Source organism: Bos javanicus, chromosome 22 (assembly GCF_032452875.1).
Source record: "Bos javanicus breed banteng chromosome 22, ARS-OSU_banteng_1.0, whole genome shotgun sequence".
Taxonomy (NCBI): Eukaryota; Metazoa; Chordata; class Mammalia; order Artiodactyla; family Bovidae; genus Bos; species Bos javanicus.
In genome coordinates, this window is record NC_083889.1 from 58132835 (window position 1) to 58156014 (window position 23180).

At 54.6% G+C, this 23180-nt stretch overlaps 1 protein-coding gene across 3 annotated transcripts; it reads left to right on the top strand.

Moving 5' to 3' along the window:
- The first annotated feature begins 32 nt into the window (after positions 1-32).
- XPC (XPC complex subunit, DNA damage recognition and repair factor) lies at positions 33-22581 on the top strand. Of its 3 annotated transcripts, none has more exons than XM_061397241.1 (16): positions 33-176; positions 6194-6389; positions 8404-8522; positions 11177-11300; positions 12194-12278; positions 13076-13233; positions 13499-13619; positions 15279-15368; positions 16152-17030; positions 17554-17714; positions 18824-18905; positions 19727-19861; positions 19944-20113; positions 20587-20680; positions 21007-21096; positions 21840-22581. In XM_061397241.1, exons 1-16 carry the CDS (start codon positions 89-91, stop codon positions 22044-22046), a joined length of 2799 nt encoding a protein of 932 aa, XP_061253225.1. In that variant the 5' UTR covers positions 33-88; the 3' UTR covers positions 22047-22581. The 3 variants fall into 3 exon arrangements, with proteins under 3 accessions (XP_061253225.1, XP_061253226.1, XP_061253227.1); XM_061397242.1 differs by having other exon boundaries at positions 6206-6389; XM_061397243.1 differs by lacking the exons at positions 33-176; positions 6194-6389; positions 11177-11300 and having other exon boundaries at positions 8434-8522.
- The last annotated feature ends 599 nt before the right edge of the window (positions 22582-23180 follow it).

Genomic DNA, 23180 nt, shown 5'->3' on the forward strand with positions numbered 1-23180 from the left:
GCCCCGCCTCGGGGCGGAGCCAGCTCGCGGGCAGCGTCCGGCGCCGGCGCGGTGCGTCCCTTCCCAGGCGAGTCTTGCCCGGGCAGAGATGGCGCGGAAACGCGCGGCTGGCCGGGGTCCCCGCGGCCAGACGGCCAAGGGCGAAACCAAAGCCCGGCGCAAGGAGGAGGAGGCGGGTGAGAGCAAGGCCGAGCCGGGCTTGAAGGGGAGAGGCTGGAGGAGGGCAGGAGGCAGGCCGGGCGCGGGGAGGGCAAGGCCGGCCTCCCGCGGGTGCGGGTAGGCAATCCTGCGCCCACCTGCGCGGAGGAGACCGGGTCCCGGTGACCGCGGGAGGCAGGCGGCGTGCGCCCGCCCCGGGCCACTCCGACGTCGCTGCGCCTTTGCCCTCCGTGCAGGATGCGCACTGAGCGGTTCCGCCAATCCTGGCGGGACCGCGAGCTCCCCTGCGCAGTCTCTTCCTGCGCCCTGCCGCCCGCAGGGTCAAGTCCGGTCTCCTGGCAGATGCAGAGGGCGAATAGGCAAAAGGCACTGGTTTTGTGCCCCCACGAGACCAGCGGACCCGTACTTAAGAGTGCGGGAGTGTGCTGATCTCCTGAACAGTAGTTGTGCAGTCGCTACGTCCTGCCCGACACTTTGCGACCCCACGGCCTGCAGCACGCCAGGCTTCCTTAACGGTACCTTCAGCTAAATCCCACCCTAGACCCCCAGATTTCGGATCCCAGCCGACTTCTCCAGGTGCATATCGAATAGGTTTCTTATATTTGTCCTGGGCAAACTAAACCTGCCCCTTCCCCACTTATCCCCCCCTCATTAATCACTTCATCACTTGTTAGAACAAACCCCTCTTCTTTACACTGCACACCTCCAGGCCTTCAGCAAGCTCTGTCATTTCCACCTCAGAACCCTGTCTCAAATCTCTCCACTTCTCTTTATTTTCCTGGCCACACCTCCTGCCCAAGCCACCTTCACTTTTCAGTTGAACGACTGCAATCGTCTGTTTACTAACGTTAACCCTAGGGTTAGGGTTAGAGTTCTCCATGCAGCAGCAAGTGATCTTAAGAAAAAAAGAAATGAGATCTTGCCACGCTCCTACTTCAAACGCTCTGGCTTCCACTGCTCTTGGCATAAAATCTAGATTCCTCACACGGCCTACAAGACCCTACATGATTTCGCTGCTGCTCTCTCCTCTCCCAGACAATCTCCTTTTTGGCCTCCTTGGGGTTCCTCAGGCACCCCGCGTTATTTCTCACCTGAGCCTTTGCCTTTGATGTTCCTTCTCCCTTGAATGTTCTTCGCGGCTTTTGCCATGGCTGCCTTCTTTTCCTGCAGGTCTCAACCCAGGCACTCCTTGAGTGTCTTGCCTAAGGTGGTCTTTCCCAGGTACACCTCATCACAGAGGATCTTGGTGATTTAGTTGCTTCCTTTTTGACCTGTCTTAACCAGATAAGCTTATGAAAACATGTCTGTCTTTTTGCTGTATCTCATCTTGTCCTCTCCACTTCTCTGCATATACTAAGTGCAAATAACTTTGTAATGCATGCAGTAGAAGGAATTTCTGGGGTACCTCATATACCTGAGTAGACGATTGGGCCGAATCACTTGTAAGGCCCCCTATGACTCTAGATTGCGTAATTCTGTGATTCTGCAGGGTGGCTGTGAGTTTTCAGTGAGATGGCACATCAGGCTCCGGGCCTGGTCTGGGTGAGGTGATCAGATGGGCTAACTCTATCACTCAGCCCACGCGTAGGCAAGGGGGGCACTCAAGCCCCATTTGCACTCTGCGAGCCAGAGTGCTGCAGTAAGTTTCCAAGGCAGCTTCCGGGAAGAACTGTGGTCTTTGCTGTGGTTTTGGCTGCAGCTGAAATTGATTTGGTGACTCGTCTTTGGTGACTGGTCAGCGTAGTGTATAACAGCACCACAGTGCATGCAAATAAAGCTGATGCTTCGCTGCTTTCAACAGCCATCTCTTTGGCTTCCCATTATAGCTTTGTTTCTATTAGGGCCCCTGTAGTTTCTACATATTCGATCTCAACATTCCTTCGTCGATTTACTCCTTCATCATTAGCTCCTTCAGCAGATACTTACTGAGCACCTGGCTATTTTCAGGCCCAGTTATCGGCACTGGAAGGGTAGCAGTCAACAGGACAGGCAAGGTTCTGCTCTCATGATGCTTGTAATCTTTGGGGAAGGGGAGGTTGGACAAACAAGTTAAAAAGCAAATTCCCATGGTGCCAGGAGCCATGAAGAAGGCAGAGTAGGTCTCTGTAATAAAACTGGCATGGGCACAGGGAAGATGCCGCAGAGTCAGAATCAGTGGCCAAAAAGTCCTGTCCGAGGACATGGTGCTTTCAGCCAATTACTGACTGTAATGAGGGGCCTTTTGTAGGATGTGGGCAGAGGAATCAGTAAGTTTAAAACTCTTAGAAAGGAATGTTTTAGAATTGAGGTGAGAGAAATAACTGGGACCCTTAGGTTGGAGACCAGACTAAGGAGTTTGTATTTAATTCTTACTGCTGTGAGGTGCTGCCGGCAGTTCTAAGCAGGTGGGGTTTTTTGGTTGTTGTTAAATTAGTAGCTGGCTGAGCAAGCCCAGTGGTTAATTCCTGCCCTGCTCAAATAACCAGGTTATATAACAGTGTAGTTCAGTCAGCCCTCCACAGGTTGCACATCTGTGGATTCAAGCAAAGTTCAATCCGAGGTTAGTTAAATCCACAGATTTGGAACCAGGGGATCCAGAACGGACGGCTGACTCTAGCAGACAGCTCTAGATCTTGGAGAGTCTTGGAAAATGGCCTCTTTTTAAATTATAGTTGAGTTATTATAGCATTAGTTCAGATGTACAACAATGATTGGATATTGGATTATATTCCATATAAGGGCTCCCCTGGTGGCTCAAACAGTAAAGAGTTCACCTGCAATGCAGGAGACCTGGGTTCAATCCCTGGGTCAGGAAGATCCCCTGGAGAATGCAATGGCCACCCACTCCAGTATTCTTGCCTGGAGAATTCTATGGACAGAGAAGCCTGACAGGCTACAGTCCATGGGGTCACAAATCGGACCTGACTGAGCGACTAACACTTTCACACTTAATACTCCATATAAAATTATTACAAAGGATCGACCATATCCGTGTGTTACACATGACATCCTGGTAATTTACTGACTGTATGCCTGCCACTTGGTGCCTCTTAATCCTCTTCCCCTATCTTGCCTCTCCCCTACCCCTTTCCCCACTGGTGGCCACTAATTTGTTCTCTGTATCTGTGAGTCTGTTTTTGTTTTATTTGTTCATTTATTTTTTAGATTCTGTATACAAGGGAAAACATGGTGTTTGTCTTTCTCTTTATCACCAAGCATAATATCCTCCATGTTGTTGCGAATGGCAGCATTTCTTTTTTATGACTGATACTTCTGATTCCTTTAGATGGTAGGTTAGGTTGTTGGAGACTTCTCCTGTTTCTGGAGGTGGGGCTGTATTGCTCTAAGCTTCCCTCTTAAAACTGCTTTCGCTGTGTCCTGTGGATTTTGTAAACTTGTGTTTTTATTTTCGCTGTCCTGCGGCATTTCCTGATTTTCTCTACGGTATCGTGAGTCATCGTTGGCTGGTTGCTTTGTGTAGCATCCTGTTTAGTCTCGTGGGTTTGTGCTTCATTTTTCTCCTGTAATTGATTTCTGGTTTCATGCTGCTGTCATCGGAAAAGATCCTTAATACCTTTTCAGTCTTGGATTTGTTGGGACTCATTTTGTGGCTAGCGTGCGGTCGATCGATCCTGGAAAAGGTTCCGTGCGCACTTGAAAAGACTGTGTTCTGCTGTTTTGGACACAGTGTCTTGAAGTTACCTATTAAGTTCATCTGGTCCAATGTGTCATTTAAGGCACCGTTAACCTTATTGATTTTTCTTTCTGAATGATCCGTCCGGTAGGTGGGGTGTTGAAGTCGCCTACAATTATTGTATTACTGTCAACTTCTCCCTTTATTTGTGTTAATATTTTCTGCATATATTCAGATGCTTCTATGTTAGGTGCATATATGTTTATCAGTGATATCGTTTTCTTGTATTGAGCCCTTTATCGTTATATAATGTCTTTGTCTATTATTATAGACTTTGTTTCATGGTCTATCTTGCCTGATACGATTGTTGCTGTCTGAGCTATATTTTAGCTTCCATTTGCATGGAATGTCTAGATAATAGCCTCCTTGATACCCTGGCGCATACACAAAACACACAAAGAATTTAGGAAAAGAATGTTACCATGTGTCTACCGTCCAGAAACCACCGCCCCTAGACAATACTGTGTTTCTTTCTAGTCTGCGTCGTTTCGTGTGGTAGAAACTCTGCAAACAACTGCACCCTTAGCGTTGCCTCGCGTGTCTTTTTCCTCTGTCTTAAAAGATGACCAGGTTATATCACTGTGTGACTGTACCGTGATTAATCGTCTAATTACTGTCCACTTAATGGATGGGCGTCCAGACTTTTAAACTTTTGGATACTTTGACTACTGATACTGTAAACTGTCTTTTGATTCACAGTTTGTTCCCCTTGTTCTCACTTTCAACTTCTCTCTTTCTCTATTCAAAGCACAGAAACGCACACCTCTGCCTTTTAACCAACCAAGTTTAGAGAGGAAGAAACAGTACTTCTGAAGCAACTTCCCACCTGCATGTTTACACTAGAAAGTATTTAGCATCTTATTAACAGAGGGCTAAAAACCATTGTAAGATCTAGAAATCCTGGTTTTCAGGAGGCCCTACCAAATTGTCAGGTCATAAATAAACTTTTGGCCTTGAAATAAATCTGAAGAAACAGAACTGAATCAGTGATTTTAGCCAGCATTAAAACAAACGCTGCTAAATAAAGTGAAATGTATTAAAATTTAGTTGTTTCTTTTTTAGCTCAAAAAGGGAGAGTCTTTTTCTTCCATGCAAAATTGTATTCTTGGGGACTAAAAATACGTATCCAGGGAGTCAGCAGTTCAAACCATAAATGAAAGGAATGAATTAATTTGACACTTTAGGTTAATATCACAGCTCCTTTTGGAACCTCAAAAAAGGTTAGAGTATTTTTGTTTTGCAATATTAACTGAAGCAGAGTTGTGCAGAGGAAAAAAGATGATTTATTTCAGATTTAAGAGAATTTGCCTGACTATAATAGAAAAATATTTTCCCCTGTTGTATTAATATATTATAACATACGTAATATAGTTATATGTTAAGAGACCATACCCTAGTTGAACTAAAACGAATAGTGTATGGATTTTTTATATTTCCTTTTAACAACATGTTATTATTTTATTTATTAATTATTAATAATGGTTAGTTATTAAAATACAGTTGTTTTTCAATTACTGCTAACTTATTCCAACCTTAAGGCTGCTGAGGGGCTTCCCAGGTGGAGCTAGTGGTAAAGAACCCACCTGCCAATGCAGGAGACATAAGAGACACAGGTTCAATTTCTGGTTCAAAAGATCCCCTGGAGGAGGGCATGGCAACCTACTCCAGTATTCTTGCTTGGAAAATGCCATGGACAGAGGAGCCTGGCAAGCTATAGTCCATGGGGTTGCACAGAGTTGGACACGACTGAAATGACTTATACACACAAGCTTGTGTGAGTGACATTTGGGTTAGATTGGATAGATTTCATAAAGTATGTGTTTTGAGTAGCGTTTGGTTTTAAAAGACAGCAGAAGCTTAGATTAGGGGAAATCATTGTTGTTCAGTTGCTCAGTCGTGTCTGACTCTTTGCGGCCCCATGGACTGCAGCACACCAGGCTTCCCTGTCCTTCACACTCAGACGTGTATAAACTTGAAGCTCTGCACTTAGTAGGAGCGGATTATCCCTAAAATAATTAGTCTCAGCAGGAAGTACCGAGCAAAGTGGTAACTAGTGGACTGATGCGTTTTCCTTGCTGGACATTCGGTGAAATTTCAGGTTTGCAGTTGAGGTTTTATGGGTCGTGTGCTGCTGTCTCTATGGCCTTAGGAGGCAGAACAGAGTAACTGATGAAGGAAGCGTGTGGTGTGCAGACCAGCTGGAGGCGGAAGGGGCCGAACGCTGCTTGTTGACCAAATGTGGGATGTTGATGGGTGTCTGGAGAGAGGTTACCAGGGAGGACTTCTGTGACCCTGCACACGAACCTGCAATGTCTCCGCTTTTCCTATGTCCCTCCTCTCGTGTTCCGTGTGGTCATCTAGATGTCTTCGAAGATGAGAAACCGCTAAAGAAGAGCCCTCCCACAAAAGCTTCCCGAGGAAAGCGGAAGAGAGGCTGTGGTGATGCTGGGGGCTCAGCAGATGGTCCAGTGAGAAGGAAGGCGGCCAAGGTTTCCGTGAAATCTGAAGAGCCCCAGGTTATAAAGGATGAAGCCCTCAGCGATGGGGAAGATTTCAGGTGAGATGGCAGAAAACGTCTTGACCGGGTCCATCAGGGAAGTATGACCAAGGAAACCTGCTCTTGTTGCTCGTCTCTGGGGTCTGTGGAAAAGGTGGGATCTTTAAACACATCTAGGTAGCGCTCGGGCCGCTGGTAAGACTGGAAGAGTCGTGGTGACTGTGTAGGTCACCTCCCAGCCTCTGCAGATGAGGACCACAGCTTGCAGAGAGTGCGTTACTCGTGGCTACACAGCTAGATGGTGGCAGGAGCCAGGATGAGACGCAGGTCTTCAGCTCCTGGCCCGGTGCTGTTTCTACCACACAGACATTAGGTACTTGAGGCGTTTCCCCGACGTCCCAGCTGCGTCCTGTCGTGTTCCCCTTGGGTTCGCACTGCTCCTGCCCAGCTGGACGCCCCCCTTCACTCGACACGTGCTCACGGTCTGCCTGCAGCCTGGAAGCGTTCTGCAACCTTGACGATGCAGAACAGAACTCACCTGCCCCTCGGCCCCCTCTCCTCCCCTGGCTTCTTGCTGCATCTCTGAAGAGTGTAACTCACCTGCCTTGTGTTACACTTGCTTGTGTCCAAGCCACACACCCCTGTGAGCTCTCAGACAGCTGTTACACTTACTTGTGTCTCCATCATACCCTCCTGTGAGTGCACAGACGCCTGTTACACTTGCTTGTGTCCATGCCGCACACGCCTGTGAGCTCTCAGACGGCCGGAACCACCCGGCTCATCTGTGTATGCCGCTTGGCATCTAGGGCAGGGCCTCTTACAGTGACTGAGCTATTGATAATGTGGTGAACCATGCGTGTAGACCTCATGATCACTTGGTCATCTGCCTCCGGGGAATGCTGGGGGAGGGGGTGGGTGCAGGCTGGAGGACCAAGAGAGAGACCGCGGTTCCCGCTTCACGTCAGAGACCAGCCCTCTCTCAGTGTCGGCTCTCCCGGCATCCCCCAGTCCTGGCTGGGAGGTAGCCCAGGACAGGGCAGCTGTGGGAAGGAGCACGGGGGCACGTGGACTCAGCACCGTCATTCGCCTCCTCTTCCCTAAGACTCTTCCTTGCAATGCCACTGAGCTTCCCGCTTCCCGCTCCCACCTGCTGGATTCTTTCTGCAGAGAAGTCCACGTACAGATCAGCCAGGACGCTGCCAGGGAGAGCCCGGCTCCCCTTTTTGCCTCTAGGCTGGGAAGTGACATTTCTCCCACGTTTACTCTTAAGGGGATATTTTTGTTTCTGTGTTTTTGAAAGGAAGCGGCAGGCTAAAAAGGGAATGCCTTGTCTTTTTAGAGCTGCAGTCTGAAGCTTGTTAATTTAAGTATTTGTGCTAAAATCTTGGGTAATATCCTCACTGGACACCATGTGTCAAATCTTACAAAAACTAAAAGTAACTCGGGGCTCTAAAGATGTTTCATGTGTGAACTTGCAGACATATTAACATGTTGCGTGTGAACAAGCACTGAGTCCTGAGCTGGGGTGTAGCCAGCTGCGCATCTGCAGAGTTCTGTGCCTCCGCTCCCGCCGTCCGTGTTCCTCATGACACACCCCCACGTGCCTAGGAGTTAAATTCTGCCAGCCTCAGTCGCCTTTCATCTTGCCCCTCAGAGGCGGCGAGGGGCAGCGAGTGTAATCCTTCCCTCTTTCTTGCTGGCATCTGGCTGCACACGTGCGCTCGGGCATCATGGCTTCTCCTTCTGGGCCCTGCATTCTCTTCGTGGTCTCATCTCCCTTTCCTGTCTGTTTGCAGATAGCTGTTTCTCTTCACACAGCCTCAGGGTGCGGGTTCATCACGCTCCTCCTGTTTCCGAAGACACGTCTAGTATTAGACCCCTGATCAGAGCCCATCCTGCTGGGAACCCGAGGCCCAGGATAATGCAGGGCGTGAGGCTCAGAGCTCCCAAACCATCTTCAACTAACGGCAGCAGATTCACAGTAAACAGAAGGAGCCTTGAAAGGGGAGCTTAGCTTCCCCACGGCACCGGGACGTGCGCGCTTTCTTCACCTTCCTCTGTGATTTCTGCGCAGGGACTTGCCGAGCGCCCGCAGGAAGGGCCAGCCCCCGGAGAGAGAGGCCGCTGCGGACAAAGGCAGCTGCGAGGGGGACGACGAGGAAGACAGTGAGGAGGACTGGGAAGAAGTGGAAGGTAAACGACCCCCTCTGCTCCCAGAACGGTTCATCCTGTTTGCCTGCTTGGTTCTGTTCGGGGTCATGTCACGGCAGCCCTGTCCTTTTCTTGGAAAACGAGGAAGACAAAGATAAGGTCGCAGTAGGGACTTGCTTCGGTGTAAGGAACAGTTCACGACCAGGGCGCCCCAGAGGGTTGTGCCTTCTCTCCCTGCGGGGCACTCAGTGAGAGAGGCGCGTGCTCGCGCGTGCCTTGGGTCCAGCTTGGCCCCTCGCGCAGCGGTGTGCACGAGTGCGTCCAGCGGTGCGAGCTGAGCTTGCTCTCGGGACGGTCGGTGAGCCCTGCGCAGCCCCTGTGAGCCGGGTGGCTGTGGGAGAGCGTGACGGGCCTGGCGCATCCCGTACTCGCGTAAACAGCGGCCAGGCTCACCGTCCTTAAGCCCACCTTCCTGGCAGGGCTTTTCCTAGCTTTTCCTTTTGAAAGTGTTCAAACCTACAAAGAAATGCAGCCTGGAGTCCAGGCTCTCTTCGCCTCGATGCCCTGACTTGACTGTTGGGCCGTAGGGACCCTGTCTCTCTTTCTGTAACTCTGCTGGTGGGACTACGCGAAAGTAAGTCACAGACATCCTGACTCTTCACGTGTAATACTTCAGCGTTTATCTCCGGAGAGTAAGGCATTGTCCCACCTGATGAAATACTGTTATCACCTAATCAAGGCCCTGATTACTGTGAGATGATCCTTATAGCTGCCTTTTTTTCTTGTTTCCGCCCTGCCCACGCCCAGTGCAGGATCTAATCAAGGTATTTGGTTTCTCTAATCTAGAGCAGAGACTCCACCCACCACAGCAGCAGGATCTTAGTCCCCTGCCCAGGAACTGAACCCGTGCCCCCTGCATGGGAGTGAGGAGCTCTAACCACTGGGACACCAGGGAAGCCCCCGCCCCCGCCCCCGCCCCCGCCCCACTGTTCTGCTTTTCTTTGTTCTTAGTCATTAAGTCCTGCTGACTCTCTGACCCCATGGACAGCAGCTCGCCAGGGTCTCGTGTCCGCGAGTATCTCCTGGAGTTTGCTCCAATTCATAGCACTGTCTTTTTTTTTTTTTTTTTTTCATTTTGGCAGAGTCCTGGCCTCTTGTTCTGTAGAATGTCTCATGTTCTGGTTTATAATGATGGTTAGCTTGTTTGAATGCCCTCCTGCCTGTGCTATGAACCGTGAGTCCAAAGACCTGGTTGCCTTTAGAGTAAACGTTCTTTGGCAGGAATACTGCCGATGATAATGCTCCGTATTATCACCGAGCTCTGCGCCTCGTAGCGCATCCACTAAGAGGCACCTGGCGTTGGGTGGTCCTGCGGGCGATGCTAAGCTCGACCGTGTCTGTGGCCCTGCCTGGCTGTGCCAGTGTAAAGGCTCATTTTCCTTCTGAGTCTCTGTGAAGATCCTGTGCACCAGTCCTTTTCTACTTAATGGTGTCGGTGTGATCTTGACTGAATCAAAGATTATTATAGTGAGCATTGCAAGGTGACAATGTTTTGATTGTCGTTTCGCATATAATTATTAGCTGACTGATTTGTAAAGCAGAGGTCTCCGTTTTAAGGACTTTTTATTTAGTCATTTCTTTCGGGTATCACTGTGGACGTTAAAATTCAACTACGTCAGCAGTTATCCTCTTTAGCCTTTTGACCTTCAGATTGCCCCCACATTTGGCGAGCAGGAGCCCCTTTAAGCAGCCGCGATGTGGTGTCTAACGTGGCCTCAGTAGTTTCTGAGAATGTTTTTGTTCTCTGGCACAATAGATACATGGGCGTTCCAGGGTCTCCCTGCGGCAGAGCTGGAATCGGCCCTGTTCATTTTAGTAGGAGCTGGCACACAGGAGCCAGGGTCCCAACACCGGGTGTGCTCACTGCTTCTAGGTCCAGAGCTGCTTTGAAAGGCTTAGCTAATGAAGTTCACTGTTACATTCAGTTCAGCAGAGTTAAGTTCGGCTGGTGACCGACTCTAGTACTCTTGCCTGGAAAATCCCACCGACGGAGGAGCCTGGTAGGCTGCAGTCCATGGGGTCGCAGAGAGTCAGACACGACTGAGCGGCTTCACTTTAACTTTTCACTTTGCTGCACTGGAGAAGGAATTGGCACCCCACTCCAGTGTTCTTGCCTGGAGAATCCCAGGGACGGCGGAGCCTGGTGGGCCGCTGTCTGTGGGGTCACAAAAGAGTTGGACACAACTGATGCGCCTTAGCAGCAGCAGCAGCAGTGTTTACAAGCAGTGTAGCAGAGAAGGAGATGAAAAAGATGCATGCCCCACCATGTACACGTTTACAGTCGAGTCTGAAGTCATACCTCTACAAAGTGAGCTGTGGGCGGACTTTACTGTAGTAACACGGAGAGCAAGACACGGCTCCCACGCCCCGGCTTCATGGCCCCAGGGTCTGTGTCTGACTCACCCCCCATCCCTGTGTCTGTGGATCTTACCCCAGGGCTGTTGCTCTGGGCGCTCATGCAGGTTAGTGAGACACCTGGACGTGCGTGCTCAGGGCCTCTCCTAGGAACTCGGAGCAGGGGTCTCGACAGTTTCCTGCCTCACTTCCTCCACCCCAGCAGAACCTTGTTGTTGTTCAGTACACTGCCTCTTATAACAATAATTGTTATCATTGATCTAAAAAATTACTGTTGCTAGAAGTTAGTGAGCCCGTGCCGGGTGACGTGGGGGAAAGCGCAGCCTTCTCTGCATCTGCTCTGCCCGTGAAGCCAGTGGAGATAGAGATTGAGACACCGGAGCAGGTGAAGGCCAGAGAAAGAAGGTACGATCAAGCACTTGCTTCCAGATTTCCGTCACGTCTCACCATCGGCAGCTGCTCCCCAGGAAAGCTTTTGGAAAGCACATAGGAGACGCGGGCTGAGTGTCCAGGTTGTCAGGAGCCTTAGGCGAGAGAGCCCTGGGCTCACCTCGAGGACTTGAAGGCGAAACCTTTGTGTCCAGGCGAGCGCAGACGTGCCAGGGGCCGTGCAGGGCGCCTGTTACCGTACTGACTCTTCAGGACAGCGTGTGAGTGAGGGCTGAGGAATGTTTCAGCTGTGAGTGGAGGAGCCCCGATCTGTGTCTGTCGGGCTGATCGGACACCCCAGCTCGTGTCCCGCGGCATCGCAGCAGGGCCTGTGGCAGTGCGCCCCGTGGTTGGGGGCCTCCCCCACTCCTTCCAGGGGTCTCCGGTCCCTCTGCAGCCCCTGGTGGCCTGGCTGTATGCAGTGCATCTCCTGGTAGTTAACTGGTCCTGAGTCTCCCACGTGATAGGCACTTTATCAGGCGTCAAGGAGGTAGATAAAAGAAGTCGTTCAGGAGGTTTTCTTAAAAGGGCTTGAGACAGAGACGAGAGGGATCTTACAGCAGAACAGCGTTGCCCAGACAAGCGACGTGTGCTGACTTAACGCCAAGGCAGTGGCCCCAGGAAGTGGGCAGTCGGGGGGTGGGCAGAAGGGAGGTCCTGGGGCAGCCGCTCTGGAGGCCTGGCAGGTGCGGGTCAGGGGAGGGAATGACCTGGGCCAGGGTTTGCGGGCGAGGAGGTGCAGGACGGGCCAGCGGCAGGTCTGCTGGGTAGCGCGGCCTGAGTCATTGCCCCCAAAAGGTGTCGGCGGGGACGGGCGAGTGGGGTCAGGCTTCCCCCTCCACTTCAGGATTGTTCAATGTGCATTGCAGTGAAAAGATCAAAATGGAGTTTGAGACGTATCTTCGGAGAATGATGAAACGTTTCAGTAAGGAGGTTCACGAGGACACGCACAAGGTAAGGAGGGGCAGGCGGTGGGCAGGCAGACGGGCCGCTCCGACAAGGGGGTGGTGTGTGGGGCACTGGCGCTCCGTCAGCCACGCCTCCGGCTCTCCTGAAGCGAGGTGGGGTGATAAGGGGGTGACAGTGACCTCTGCCCGGGAGGGCACATGAGGTGTCAGCTCAGCACTCCGCTCAGCCAACCGGTAACACTGGCCTGGCCTCAGCTGAAGGCGCGGCGGCTCCTGACTTCAGCTGGTACTGACTGGACACACACTGAGGCCTTGAGAGGAGCCTGGCGTTGTGGGGAGAGAGACTTGCACAGAGCTTGTCTTCTACTGTTCAAGGCTTTCTGTCTCACAGATGGAACAGGACAGACCTCAGAACAGGGAGACCTAGGATGCAGAGCGAGGGGAGATCAGTGCGGGCCCCAGCAGCTGAGGAAGGCCTCATTTAAGAGAGGGGTCGGGGCGGGTCAGGGGAGGATGGCGCGGGGAGAGGCCGTACTGACGGTCCTTTAGACCCCAGGCTTCCTAACGTTTCATCCACAGATCCTTCAGGATGCACCTCCAAAAGACAAGACCTCTTAGAGAAAGGAAGTTTGTATTTTGCAGCTTTGAGATTTGTCTCTCTGAGGGAAGGAGCATCTAGAGAGAAGAGGGGGTGAAAGACAGAGCCTTGGGAAACGGCAGTGTTAGGAGTTCTACGTTTTTGTATATAGAAATGACGGCAGGTATTTCCTGTCCTCGAAATGTCACTGAATTTGGCAGCCAAACTCCCTCTGGTCTTCAGGCTTCCCATTTCCCTCTTCTCAGGTTCACCTGCTGTGTCTGCTGGCAAACGGCTTCTACCGAAACAGCATCTGCAACCAGCCAGACCTGCAAGCCATTGGCCTCTCCATCATCCCAACGCGCTTCACCAAAGTGCCACCCCGAGATGTGGACATCTCCTACCTGTCCAACCTGGTGAAATGGTAGGGCCCTGCGGCCTGTCCTGCAGAGCGTAGGGCAGGATTTGGGTCTCAGAGGCTGGGTGCAGGTCAGTCCCACAGACCCTCCTCAAGGGGAAGGTCTGGGCTGGGTCTTCAGGAGTTGGCCAGACAGGCTGGGAAGAGGAGCACGGGGAGGGGGGCTCCTGAGCCCCTCTTGAGGCTCCCCACTGTGGGTTCTGGCCGTAGGAGAACGAGGTTTCTCTTTGCCCTGGCCTCTCACACAGAGAAGTACCTGGTTTCTCTCCAGGTTCATCGGAACGTTTACAGTGAACGCGGAACTCTCGACCAACGAGCAGGACGGCCTGCAGACGACGCTGGAGCGGAGATTTGCTATTTACTCGGCAAGAGACGACGAGGAGCTGGTCCACGTGAGTGACGCCCCTGGCAGCAGTGTTCTGTAGGTCTGTGAGCCAACGACAGCAGCGGTCACGTGCCATGCACCAGTCAGGCTGTTTTACAAACACTTCCTTGCTCAGTTCTCATAAGATAAAAACAGGTACCCGAGCTCAGAGAAGCGGAATCACTTGCTTAGGGCCAGTCTAAGCACTGGAGTCAGGACTGGGGCCATCCTGAGCGCTGAAAGCTGCCCCTCTCCCGTCTCCACTCGGCGTCCTGGGGTAAAGCACTTCGTTCGTGGTCAGGTGCCCTACGGTTGTGTACAGTATTCGAGAGTAGCGTCTAAAAGTCCCAGGAGGGACTTCCCTGCTGGTCCAGAGGCTAAGACTTGCATGCTCCCAGTGAAGGGGGCTTGCGTTCGAACCCTGGTCTGGGAACTAGATCCCAGATGCCACAAGTAAGACCAGTGCAGCCATAATAAATAAACATTAAAAAAAAAAAAAGGCGTAATGTTGGCTGCAGAGGTCCTTCAAGGGGGTTTCCTGACCATCCACCCTGGGCAGTGACCTGGCAGACGGCTGTGCGGCGAGGAGGTTCTGTCCAGGAGCCATGGCGAAGAGCTTCTGTGCACACAGGCTTTGTCACACGCTCACAATCCCCTCAGGTAGAGCCCCGTCTCAGCGAAACACGTAGAAACGTGGTTTTATCCTCGAAGATTCCTGTCAGTGCCTATGCTTCTGTCCGAGCCTCAGATTCTGTTCAGGGAAAGAGACAGACACTTTGTATCTTTAGAGACCGTATGACCAGCATCTTTACTTTCTCTTCTGATGTGGCTTGAAAACGTCTGAGTATCTGGCCAGGAATTGCGCTGTTTAACCACCAGCCAGAGGAGAACACTGGTATTTCAGTATCATCCTCCCAGACTCTGTTCCTGTGTATCTCTACACCTTTTCTTCCTGAAGTTTTATTAAGCAAAAACAATAGTTGTTTTGTTCTGTTTTTTAAGAAAAAGAAGTGAGCAGTTCCGTTCACAGTGCTGTATAACCACTGCCTATTCCCAAATCCCGTCTGCTGCCCCGGAAGGGAGCCCCGTGCCCACCGCACAGCAACTCCATTCCCTGTCGGAAGGGGGCCCCGTGCCCACCGCACAGCCACTCCGTTCCCCGGCCTCCCAGCTCCCCGGTAGCTGGCAGCCACCGGCCTGGGTCTGTCTCTGTGGATTCGTAGTTTGGATACTTCACATGTACAGTCAGGCTCATGGTCTGCCACCTCTGCGTTCACAGACTCACTGACTGCCGATCAGACGTCTCCCTACAGGGGTTGAGCCCGCAGAGGCGGGACCTGAGGGTACAGAGGGCCGGCTGCTGTACCCTGCTGTGGGGCGGCATCATAGGCTCTGGAGCGCAAGCGGGTCCCGGGAGCGGTCCTTGCAGGTAGCCGAGGGACAGCTCCGTGCGACCTTCCATGTCCGGCTCCTTTGACTCGCCGTGTCTTCAGGGGTCACTCACCACACGGGATCACTCCAGTCCGTCCTTCTCCCGAGGACAAGCATGTTGCTCTTTCTCATTGTAGATATCTCTGCTGCTTCTCCGGGCCCTGCACCTCCCTACCCGCGTCAGGGTTCACTCACCACACGGGATTTCTCCAGTCCTTCCTCCCAAGGACGAGCGTGTTGTTCTTTCTCATTGTAGATATTTCTGCTGCTTCTCCGGGCCCTGCATCTCCCTACCCGCCTTGTACTGTCTCTGCAGCCAGTTCCTCTGAAGTTATCAGCAGAGAAGGTGACGTTCCCGGGCCTTCCAGAGGAAAGGCTGGGTGGTCAGGGAGGAGTGAGAAATTACCTGAGACTTAAACAGACCTGCTCCTGAGACTGCTTTTAAAGGCTTCCTCCGAGTGGGCCTGGCTCAGGCGCTGTGCAGGGAAGCCGTGTGCAGGGCGGGCATCCAGCAGCCTGGGCTTTGTGTGTGCAGAGGGGCCTGCGGGCCGGGCTCCTTGGTGCTCTCGTTTCTGGTCTGTGGATGGTACAGTAAAGAGGTCCTCGTCCTCCTCAGTGGTGTGGGGTGAGGATGGGGAGCCTCTGAACTCTGCCGTCACCCAGGAAGGGGGGTGAACGCTGCTCCTTGGGGGTGCTGGCACTGTCTGAAATTTGGTCCAGAAGTCAAGTTTTAATAATTTCTGAATTCTTAATAATGCGATTTTCCTTGAAAAGTGCCTTATGTGTAAGATGGGTACTCCTGCTGAGGAAACTGAAACTCAGCGGTGACATGATTTATCCAAATCACATAAAACTAAGATGCAGAAGTGGAATGTGAACCCGAGTTTGTCTGTTCCCACATCCTGTGCTCACTTTACAGTGAGAAGAATCAGACTGTGGGCTCCTTTCGGGTGCTGTAGAATTTAGAAAACGGTTTCTCACCCCCGCTGGAGGGCAGCCAGCCCGTCACTGAGCTGGGGACCTCTCGTGTACGCTGGCGCTCCAGCGGGACTTAGGCCTGTTAGATGGCAGAATCTTTATCGTATCATTAGCTAAAGATAAAAAGCAGAAATTTCCTGTTCTGTTTAAGGGAAAGAAACCTTGCAAGGAAAGATCCACAGAGGCGCCTGGGGGCTCCTCAGAAGCTGCCAGCCACGCTCCTGGAAAGCCCAGCGGAGGAAGCGGAGGAGAGCACGCGTCTTCTGGGGGCGCTGGTGGGGCCCGTGCCAGAGGGAAGGGGGGCAAGGCGGCCGCAGGCAGGAGGCCGCGGGGGGAGTCCCCGTCCAGCGGGGAGGACGCGGGCCAGGCTCGGGGGCAGAGGCGGGGGACCCAGAGGCGAGCGCAGGCCCGGAGGCGGCGGGTGGCCGCCAAGGTGTCCTACAAGGAGGAGAGCGGGAGTGACGCAGCCAGCAGTGGCTCTGACTTTGAGCCTTCCAGCGAGGACAGCTGCCGCCCGTCCGACGAGGATTCCGAGCCCGGCCTGCCGAGGCCGCGGAGGGCCCCCGCCCCTCAGAGGACGAAGGCGGGGTCCAAGAGCAGGTCCAAGTCCCAGCACGGAAGCCGCGGTCTGCGCCCTGGCTTCGTAGAAGCATCGGCGAGCGCTGCGGGCAGTAAGCGGAAGGGAGGCAAGAAGCCGTCGGGGGACGGCGGGAAGGCAGGCAGACAGGGAGCAGCCGGCGTGGACCAGTGGCTGGAGGTGTTCTTGGAGCGCGAGGAGAAGTGGGTGTGTGTGGACTGCGTGCACGGCGTGGTGGGCCAGCCCCTGACCTGCTACCAGTACGCCACCAAGCCCGTGACCTACGTCGTGGGCATCGACGGCGCCGGCTGCGTGCGCGACGTCACGCAGAGGTACGACCCCGCCTGGCTGACAGCGACCCGCAAGAGCCGCGTGGACGCTGCCTGGTGGGCGGAGACCCTGCGCCCCTACCGGAGCCCGCTGGTGGACAGGGAGCAGCGGGAGGATCAGGAGGTAAGGACCGGGCGTAGCGCCGGGCCCGCGCTGAGGGGTTCGGAGTGTTGCCTCAGTTAATGGTCAGAGCGGCTGGGGCGCTCTGATTAAATCAAGCTGGGGTAATTGCAGCCTTGATTTCACCAGCTGCACATTGAGGCTCTGAGAGAGGAGCGGACTTGGTATTGGAACCCAGGTTGCTCTGGCTCCAAAGCCTGTGTTCTTGCAGTCATTGCCCGGTTAGAAATGTGAAGCTTGATGTAAGTCAGGTAAGTCGTCCCAAGTAAAAGAGGAAGACACTCAGTGTAGCCCCCGCTCAGCGTGCGCCCGCGCACAGCACCCAGGACTCAGCTCCCAGGAGGAGTGCGGAGGGCTGAGGAGGTGCCTTGTCGGTTGCGGGGCGCGCCCAGAGCTCGCTCTTGCCTGGAGAATCCCATGGACAGAGGACCCTGTTGGGCTACATACAGTCTGTGGGGTCGCAAAGAGTCAGACAGGACTAAGCACGCGTGTAGCACACTAGGCAGACTCTCTCTGGCCTTTGCAGTTTCAGGCGAAGCACCTGGACCAGCCTCTGCCCACCGTCATCGGCACGTATAAGAACCACCCTCTCTACGCTCTCAAGAGGCACCTCCTCAAGTATGAGGCCATTTACCCTGAGACGGCCGCTGTTCTCGGGTACTGCCGCGGGGAGGCCGTCTACTCCAGGTGCGGAGCCGCCCAGTGGGGCTCGCAGCCTTCCGAGGGCCGGGAGATGAGTTTGACTGCGCATGCGTGCCGTGTGCAGCGGCGGGGGTGGGACGTGGGGGAGTGTGTAACAGCTTAAAGCCTGAAAGTTAAAACCGCAGGGATTAAAAGATCGGGGGCAGGCCGATCTTATAGGAGGAAAAATAAGTAGGGCGGGTAAGGTTTATATGGGCAATTAAAAAAAAAACAAAAAAAAACCCCCAAAACTGAAGTCAAACGAACACATAAAAGGAAGGAGTAAAGGGTTTATAGTGAAAATTAAAATCACTGGATATTTTAAAAGGTATAGAGTTTCAGCCTGGGAGGATGAGAAGTTCAGGCGACGATGGTGGTGATGGTTAGGTAACAGTGCCACAGCTACAGGCCTGAAGATGGTTCAGGTGGTAAATTGTATGTTACGTGTGTCTTTTCTGCAGTAAAGAGAAATTGCCAAAGAGGAAGGAGAAATAAACATGGAAAATGAGCGTAAAATACACGTAGTTATAACTGAACAAAGTTTTAATAACATGAGTAAAACATAACAACCAGAAGAAGACATTTAAGAAATGGTAATAGGAAATAAGTGACTTTTTAAGAACATTGACCTACAAGACCAAAAAATAGAGGATGTTCTTGGTAAATGGGAAAAGAAAGGCAAAAAAGGAAACTTCGGGAAATGCACAGGAGTAGGTGATTCAAGTGCCCTGCCTGGGAGCTACCTCCTGCGGGTGAACCCTAAGGGGTTCGGGTCTGTGTGGGAGCTCCCTGTCCCCTGCCTGGTCAGGGGCCCCTGCCGCCACCTAGACACTTGTTCCTCTCTTTCTCTATCTGGGGTTGAGCAGCCGACTAAACCCTAAGGCAGGGGGGACACACCTGACCTGCACGGCTGGGGCTCTCTGCCCCCCAACCCAGCTGCCGGGACCTCCCCGTGGAAGGAGGTGCTGTGTGCGGCCGTTGGGGTTGGGGTCTGAGTGGACACGTCCCCCACAAGATGGCAGGCCGTGGGCCTCCCCAGGGCCCTGGGCGAGGCAGCGGGGTGCTCGGTGCTTCGGTGGGTGTGAGCGGTCCTCTGTCTCCCGCCCGCTCCTCAGGGACTGTGTGCACACGCTGCACTCCAGGGACACGTGGCTGAAACAGGCGCGTGTGGTGCGGCTCGGAGAAGTGCCCTACAAGGTGAGAGCCGTGGGACGGGAGGCGGCCGCGCCCCGGGGCAGGGGAAGAGCGTGGGCACGCGGGAGAGCGGGGCGGGAAAGCAGCCCTCCGACCCCCGGCGTGTGCCTGAGGCCCTGGGGTCAGATCTGTGTTCCCTGCGTGTTCAGAGAGGCCATAGCCCCGCTTAGTGTGGACACGCCCACACCAGCTCTCTGTGGTCTCTGCTGAGCCTTGGAGTTGGCATCACACGTGAATTTTACAGACAGGAAAGCAGGAGCTGAGAAAGGGCAGCTTGTCCGAGGCCTGAGCTAGTGAGACAGCGGCCCCAGGGCCCTGCCCTGGCCTCAGTGCTACACCGGGTCGGTCGACTGCCCAGAGACCTGTGAATTCAGCACAGATCGCAAGGCTGGGATGGGACACGGGGCCCAGTTCAGCCAGCAGAGAACAGTGTGGGCAGTCGTGAGCCACAGGCGCTTCTGAGAGATCCCTGGGAGGAGCCCTTTGGGTTGTTGAGACCTGGGGAGCTGGGCCGGGTAGGGGGCCTCTGGTTCGTGGGAAGGGATTGAGGCACAGGGAGCAGGTCACGGCCCAAAGCAGGCCTGTCGCTCACCAGCCGTGGAAACATCTTGAGTCCACTGTCCCCTTCAGTGATGGACACAGGACACAGGACACACCCGTGATGGGGGGTGAACTACTCACACCTCCTAGATTGCTCACCTCTTAATACGGGGTGATGCTAATGACGCACCCACCTCTGGGCCTGCGGGAAAGGGTGTACTGAGCTCAGTACCCAGTGCGCTGGGAGCGCGTGGTGTGAGCGGTGGCTACTCCCTCCGGTGTAGATGGTGAAAGGCTACTCCAACCGGGCCCGGAGAGCCCGCCAGGCCGAGCCGCAGCTGCACGACTACAACGACCTGGGCCTGTTTGGCAGATGGCAGACCGAGGAGTACCAGCCGCCGGTGGCCGTGGACGGGAAGGTAAGGAGGGCCGTGTCCGCGGGGGCCGGGACCAGGCCGCCTCCCTCTGCGGCTGGCTGGACCTGGGCGCCTCCCTCCGCAGGTGCCCCGGAACGAGTTTGGGAACGTGTATCTGTTCCTGCCCAGCATGATGCCCGTGGGCTGCGTCCAGTTGAACCTGCCCAACCTGCACCGTGTGGCCCGGAAGCTGAACATCGACTGCGCGCAGGCCGTCACCGGCTTCGACTTCCACAAAGGCTACTGCCATCCCATGTGTGTGAGGGGCGCGCCACCGCGGCGGGGAGGCAGGGCGGCAGGCGGCGTGGGGGCGAGGCCCCGGCCCTTACTTTCAGGGTTTTCCTCTGGACTTGCAGGATCAGCCTTGATCCTTGACCTTTTCACACTTTCCCTCTGGGGCTTCTGTCCAGAGGCTGCAAAGCCGGTGAAACCAGCACCCTGAGGTGCCAGGTTAAACACTGTTCCGAGGGCGCTCAGGGTGACCGAGCAGCATGCTTCCTGGCTGGTGGCCTCGGCCTGTTCCCGCGGTGGAGGAGGAGAGGGGGGGGTCCATCGCCCCGCTTTCCGCCTGGGTGGTGTCTGCCAGCAGCCCTGGCCAGGACGGTGGGCCACCGGCCAGGAAGTCCTTCAGGGCCCGAGTGCTTAGGGCTGGCCGGCTGTCCCCACGGCGGGGAGCAGAGAGGCCAGAGCAGGCGCAGGCTCAAGGACCACATGTGCTGACCCCGCAGAACCGACGGCTACGTGGTCTGCGAGGAGTACAGAGACGTGCTCCTGACTGCCTGGGAGAACGAGCAGGCGCTCATAGAGAAGAAGGAGAAGGAGGTGAGCGGGTGGCCGGGGGCACACAAGGCGGGGCTGCCCCCCCAGGCCGCCTGCACCACGGCTGCGAGGAGCGGGGAGCTGGGCCTCGCATGCTTTCCGCTTCCGACTGCCTCCTAAAGGGATCTGCTGTGGTCCAGGGCCCCCCCATTGTCCCCAAAACACCTCAGAACTGGTACCGGTTAAGGAGAGGGGTTTCGCTTTGGTGCCTCTCCTGTGTATTGCTTCATGAGACATAGACCAAGCGGCTCTGCCGACCCGCTGTGTCCCCTGTATCTGTTCCTGAATGGCCGTGCTTAGCATCTCCCATTCTCTGTCCGCCTCTGCAGAAGAGGGAGAAGCGGGCTCTGGGGAACTGGAAGCTGCTGGTCAAAGGGCTGCTGATCCGGGAGCGGCTGAAGCTTCGCTACGGGGCCCAGGTCAGTGTGGTCCCCGGAGGCTGACGCGCCCGGGGGAGGGCCGCAGACCTGTGTCTCCTGGGCCGTGTCCTGTCCGTGTTGAGAAAGGTGTCCTGGAGTCAGGCCGTGGGCCCTGCCCCGTCTACACAGGGTGCCCGCCGTGGGCTGGACCCGGTGCTGAGCCCACTTGGGCAGACACGTGTCTGCACCTCCTGGCCTCATACTGCCCCTGGGGCTGCGACCACCCCCCCAGGCCCACCCGCCCCCAGTGCTCATTCAGGCCCTTCTGCAGCACTGTGGCCCCTAAGGGCTCCCGTGGGGGCACAGTCACACGGAGTGGTGCGTCAGTGCCGGGTCAGACGTGGAGACGTGCTCTGGCAGCATCTGACCACCCCCCCGCCCCACCTGCATCTGCTCCCTCCTCAGATCCCTGATGCCCCCTCTCCCAGCTCTGTGTTCCCACGGGCTCCTTCCTCCTGCCCGAGCTTTCTGCCCCTGCCTCCCCGGACTCGAGGCCTCCAGGGCTGCTCCCTCGGAACATCCGACACTGACTGTTGGTGCTTTAAGTATTTGGGCACTTTTTTGGTTCAAAACCCAGGCAATCAGTGCAGCGCGCCACTGGCAGTCAGCTGCTGGGTTGGCGCAGCTCCCTGCGGGCAGTCCCTTGGCCTCGGCCCCCACATCCCAGGGCCATGCTCCTGGACGCGTGGGCTTCCTGACGCCACCGCTTCTCCTGTCTCCCCCGCCCTGGCCCGGCCCCCCAGAGTGAGGCGGCCGCTCCCCACACGGATGTGGGAGGCGGGCTCTCATCAGATGAGGAGGAGGGGACCAGCTCTCAAGCAGAAGCGGCCAGGATCCTAGCGGCCTCCTGGCCCCAAAACCGAGAGGCTGAGAAGCCAAAGTGCCCCAGGAAGACCAGGAGAGAGAAGAAGGAAGCGGCTGCCCACCTGTTCCCGTTTGAGAAGCTGTGACGCGACCAGTCACCTCCTTGGCGGCTCGGCTCTGCCCCAGACTCTGCTCCCGGGCAGAGTCCTCCTGCGTCCGCACTCGAGCCACTGCAGACGGCTCAGGCCCGGCCTCGGGGGGCCCCTTGCTCCTCAGGCAGCTCCCTGACGCTGTGTGCAGGCGGAGCGGGTCAGCGCAGGCCCCCTCAGGCGATACTGCTGCCTGCTTTGCCAGGAACACTTCAGGGCAGCAGAGGACTAGAACAAAGAGCCACAACAGGAAAAACAACGAGACTTGCACGTTACTAAGAGGCTTCCCCGGTGGCACTGGCGGCAAAGAACCCGCCTGGCAGTGCAGAGACGAGAGAGACACGTGTTTGGTCCTCGGGTCAAGAAGATCCCCGGAGGAGGGCGTGACTTAAAAGTTAGGAAGAATGGATCAGTGTTTAACCAGATTTTATTCATTATTGGATCCATGTATAAAGCCCTGAACACTGTAGATGTTTAGGAGAAATAACTTTTGTAACATTTTGAGAAAAAAATAAAGCATTTATCTAAAAAGGCTTGGCTCTACATCTTTCAGATTTTGCATCAGCTAAGGACACCTGGGTGACAGTGCTGTGTACACAGGTCGGTTGTGTTCAGTCGCTCAGTCGTCGACTCTGTGACCCCACAGACTGCAGCACGCCAGGCTCCCCTGTCCTTCACTGTCTCCCGGAGCTTGTTCAAACTCTTGTCCATTGAGTCAGTGATGCCATCTCACCATCTCATCCTCCGTTGCCCCCTTCTTTTGACTTCAATCTTCCCCAGCATCAGGGTCTTATCCAGTGAGTTGGCTCTTCGCAGCAGGTGGCCAGAGTCTTGGAGCTTCAGCCTCAGTCCTTCTAATGAATAGTCAGGGTTGATTTCCTTTAGGGCTGACTGGCGTGGCTCACAGCTCCACAAGTCTGGCCCATGAAGCAGGTACACAGTTCAGGACTACATTAAAGATCGGAGTTTGTTTTCCCGCAGGCTGAGAACTTAGCGTTACAGAGGAATATTTTTCTGTTTAGTTGAGGAGGTATTACTTAATCTTGATAGTAGCCATTAAAAATCAGAGTCTGTTTTATCCAAGGGAAACAAACAAAACCCTCTGGAGTGTGACTCATGTGGCAGGAACTG

What these genes read in the sequence shown, in the direction of transcription:
- XPC (XM_061397241.1), top strand. Translation starts at nt 89, where the DNA reads ATGGCGCGGAAACGCGCGGCTGGCCGGGGTCCCCGCGGCCAGACGGCC. An exon ending in TTCACGAGGACACGCACAAG is followed by an intron (nt 12,279 to 13,075) that starts GTAAGGAGGGGC and finishes CCCTCTTCTCAG; the next exon opens with GTTCACCTGCTGTGTCTGCT. An exon ending in CTGTCCAACCTGGTGAAATG is followed by an intron (nt 13,234 to 13,498) that starts GTAGGGCCCTGC and finishes GTTTCTCTCCAG; the next exon opens with GTTCATCGGAACGTTTACAG.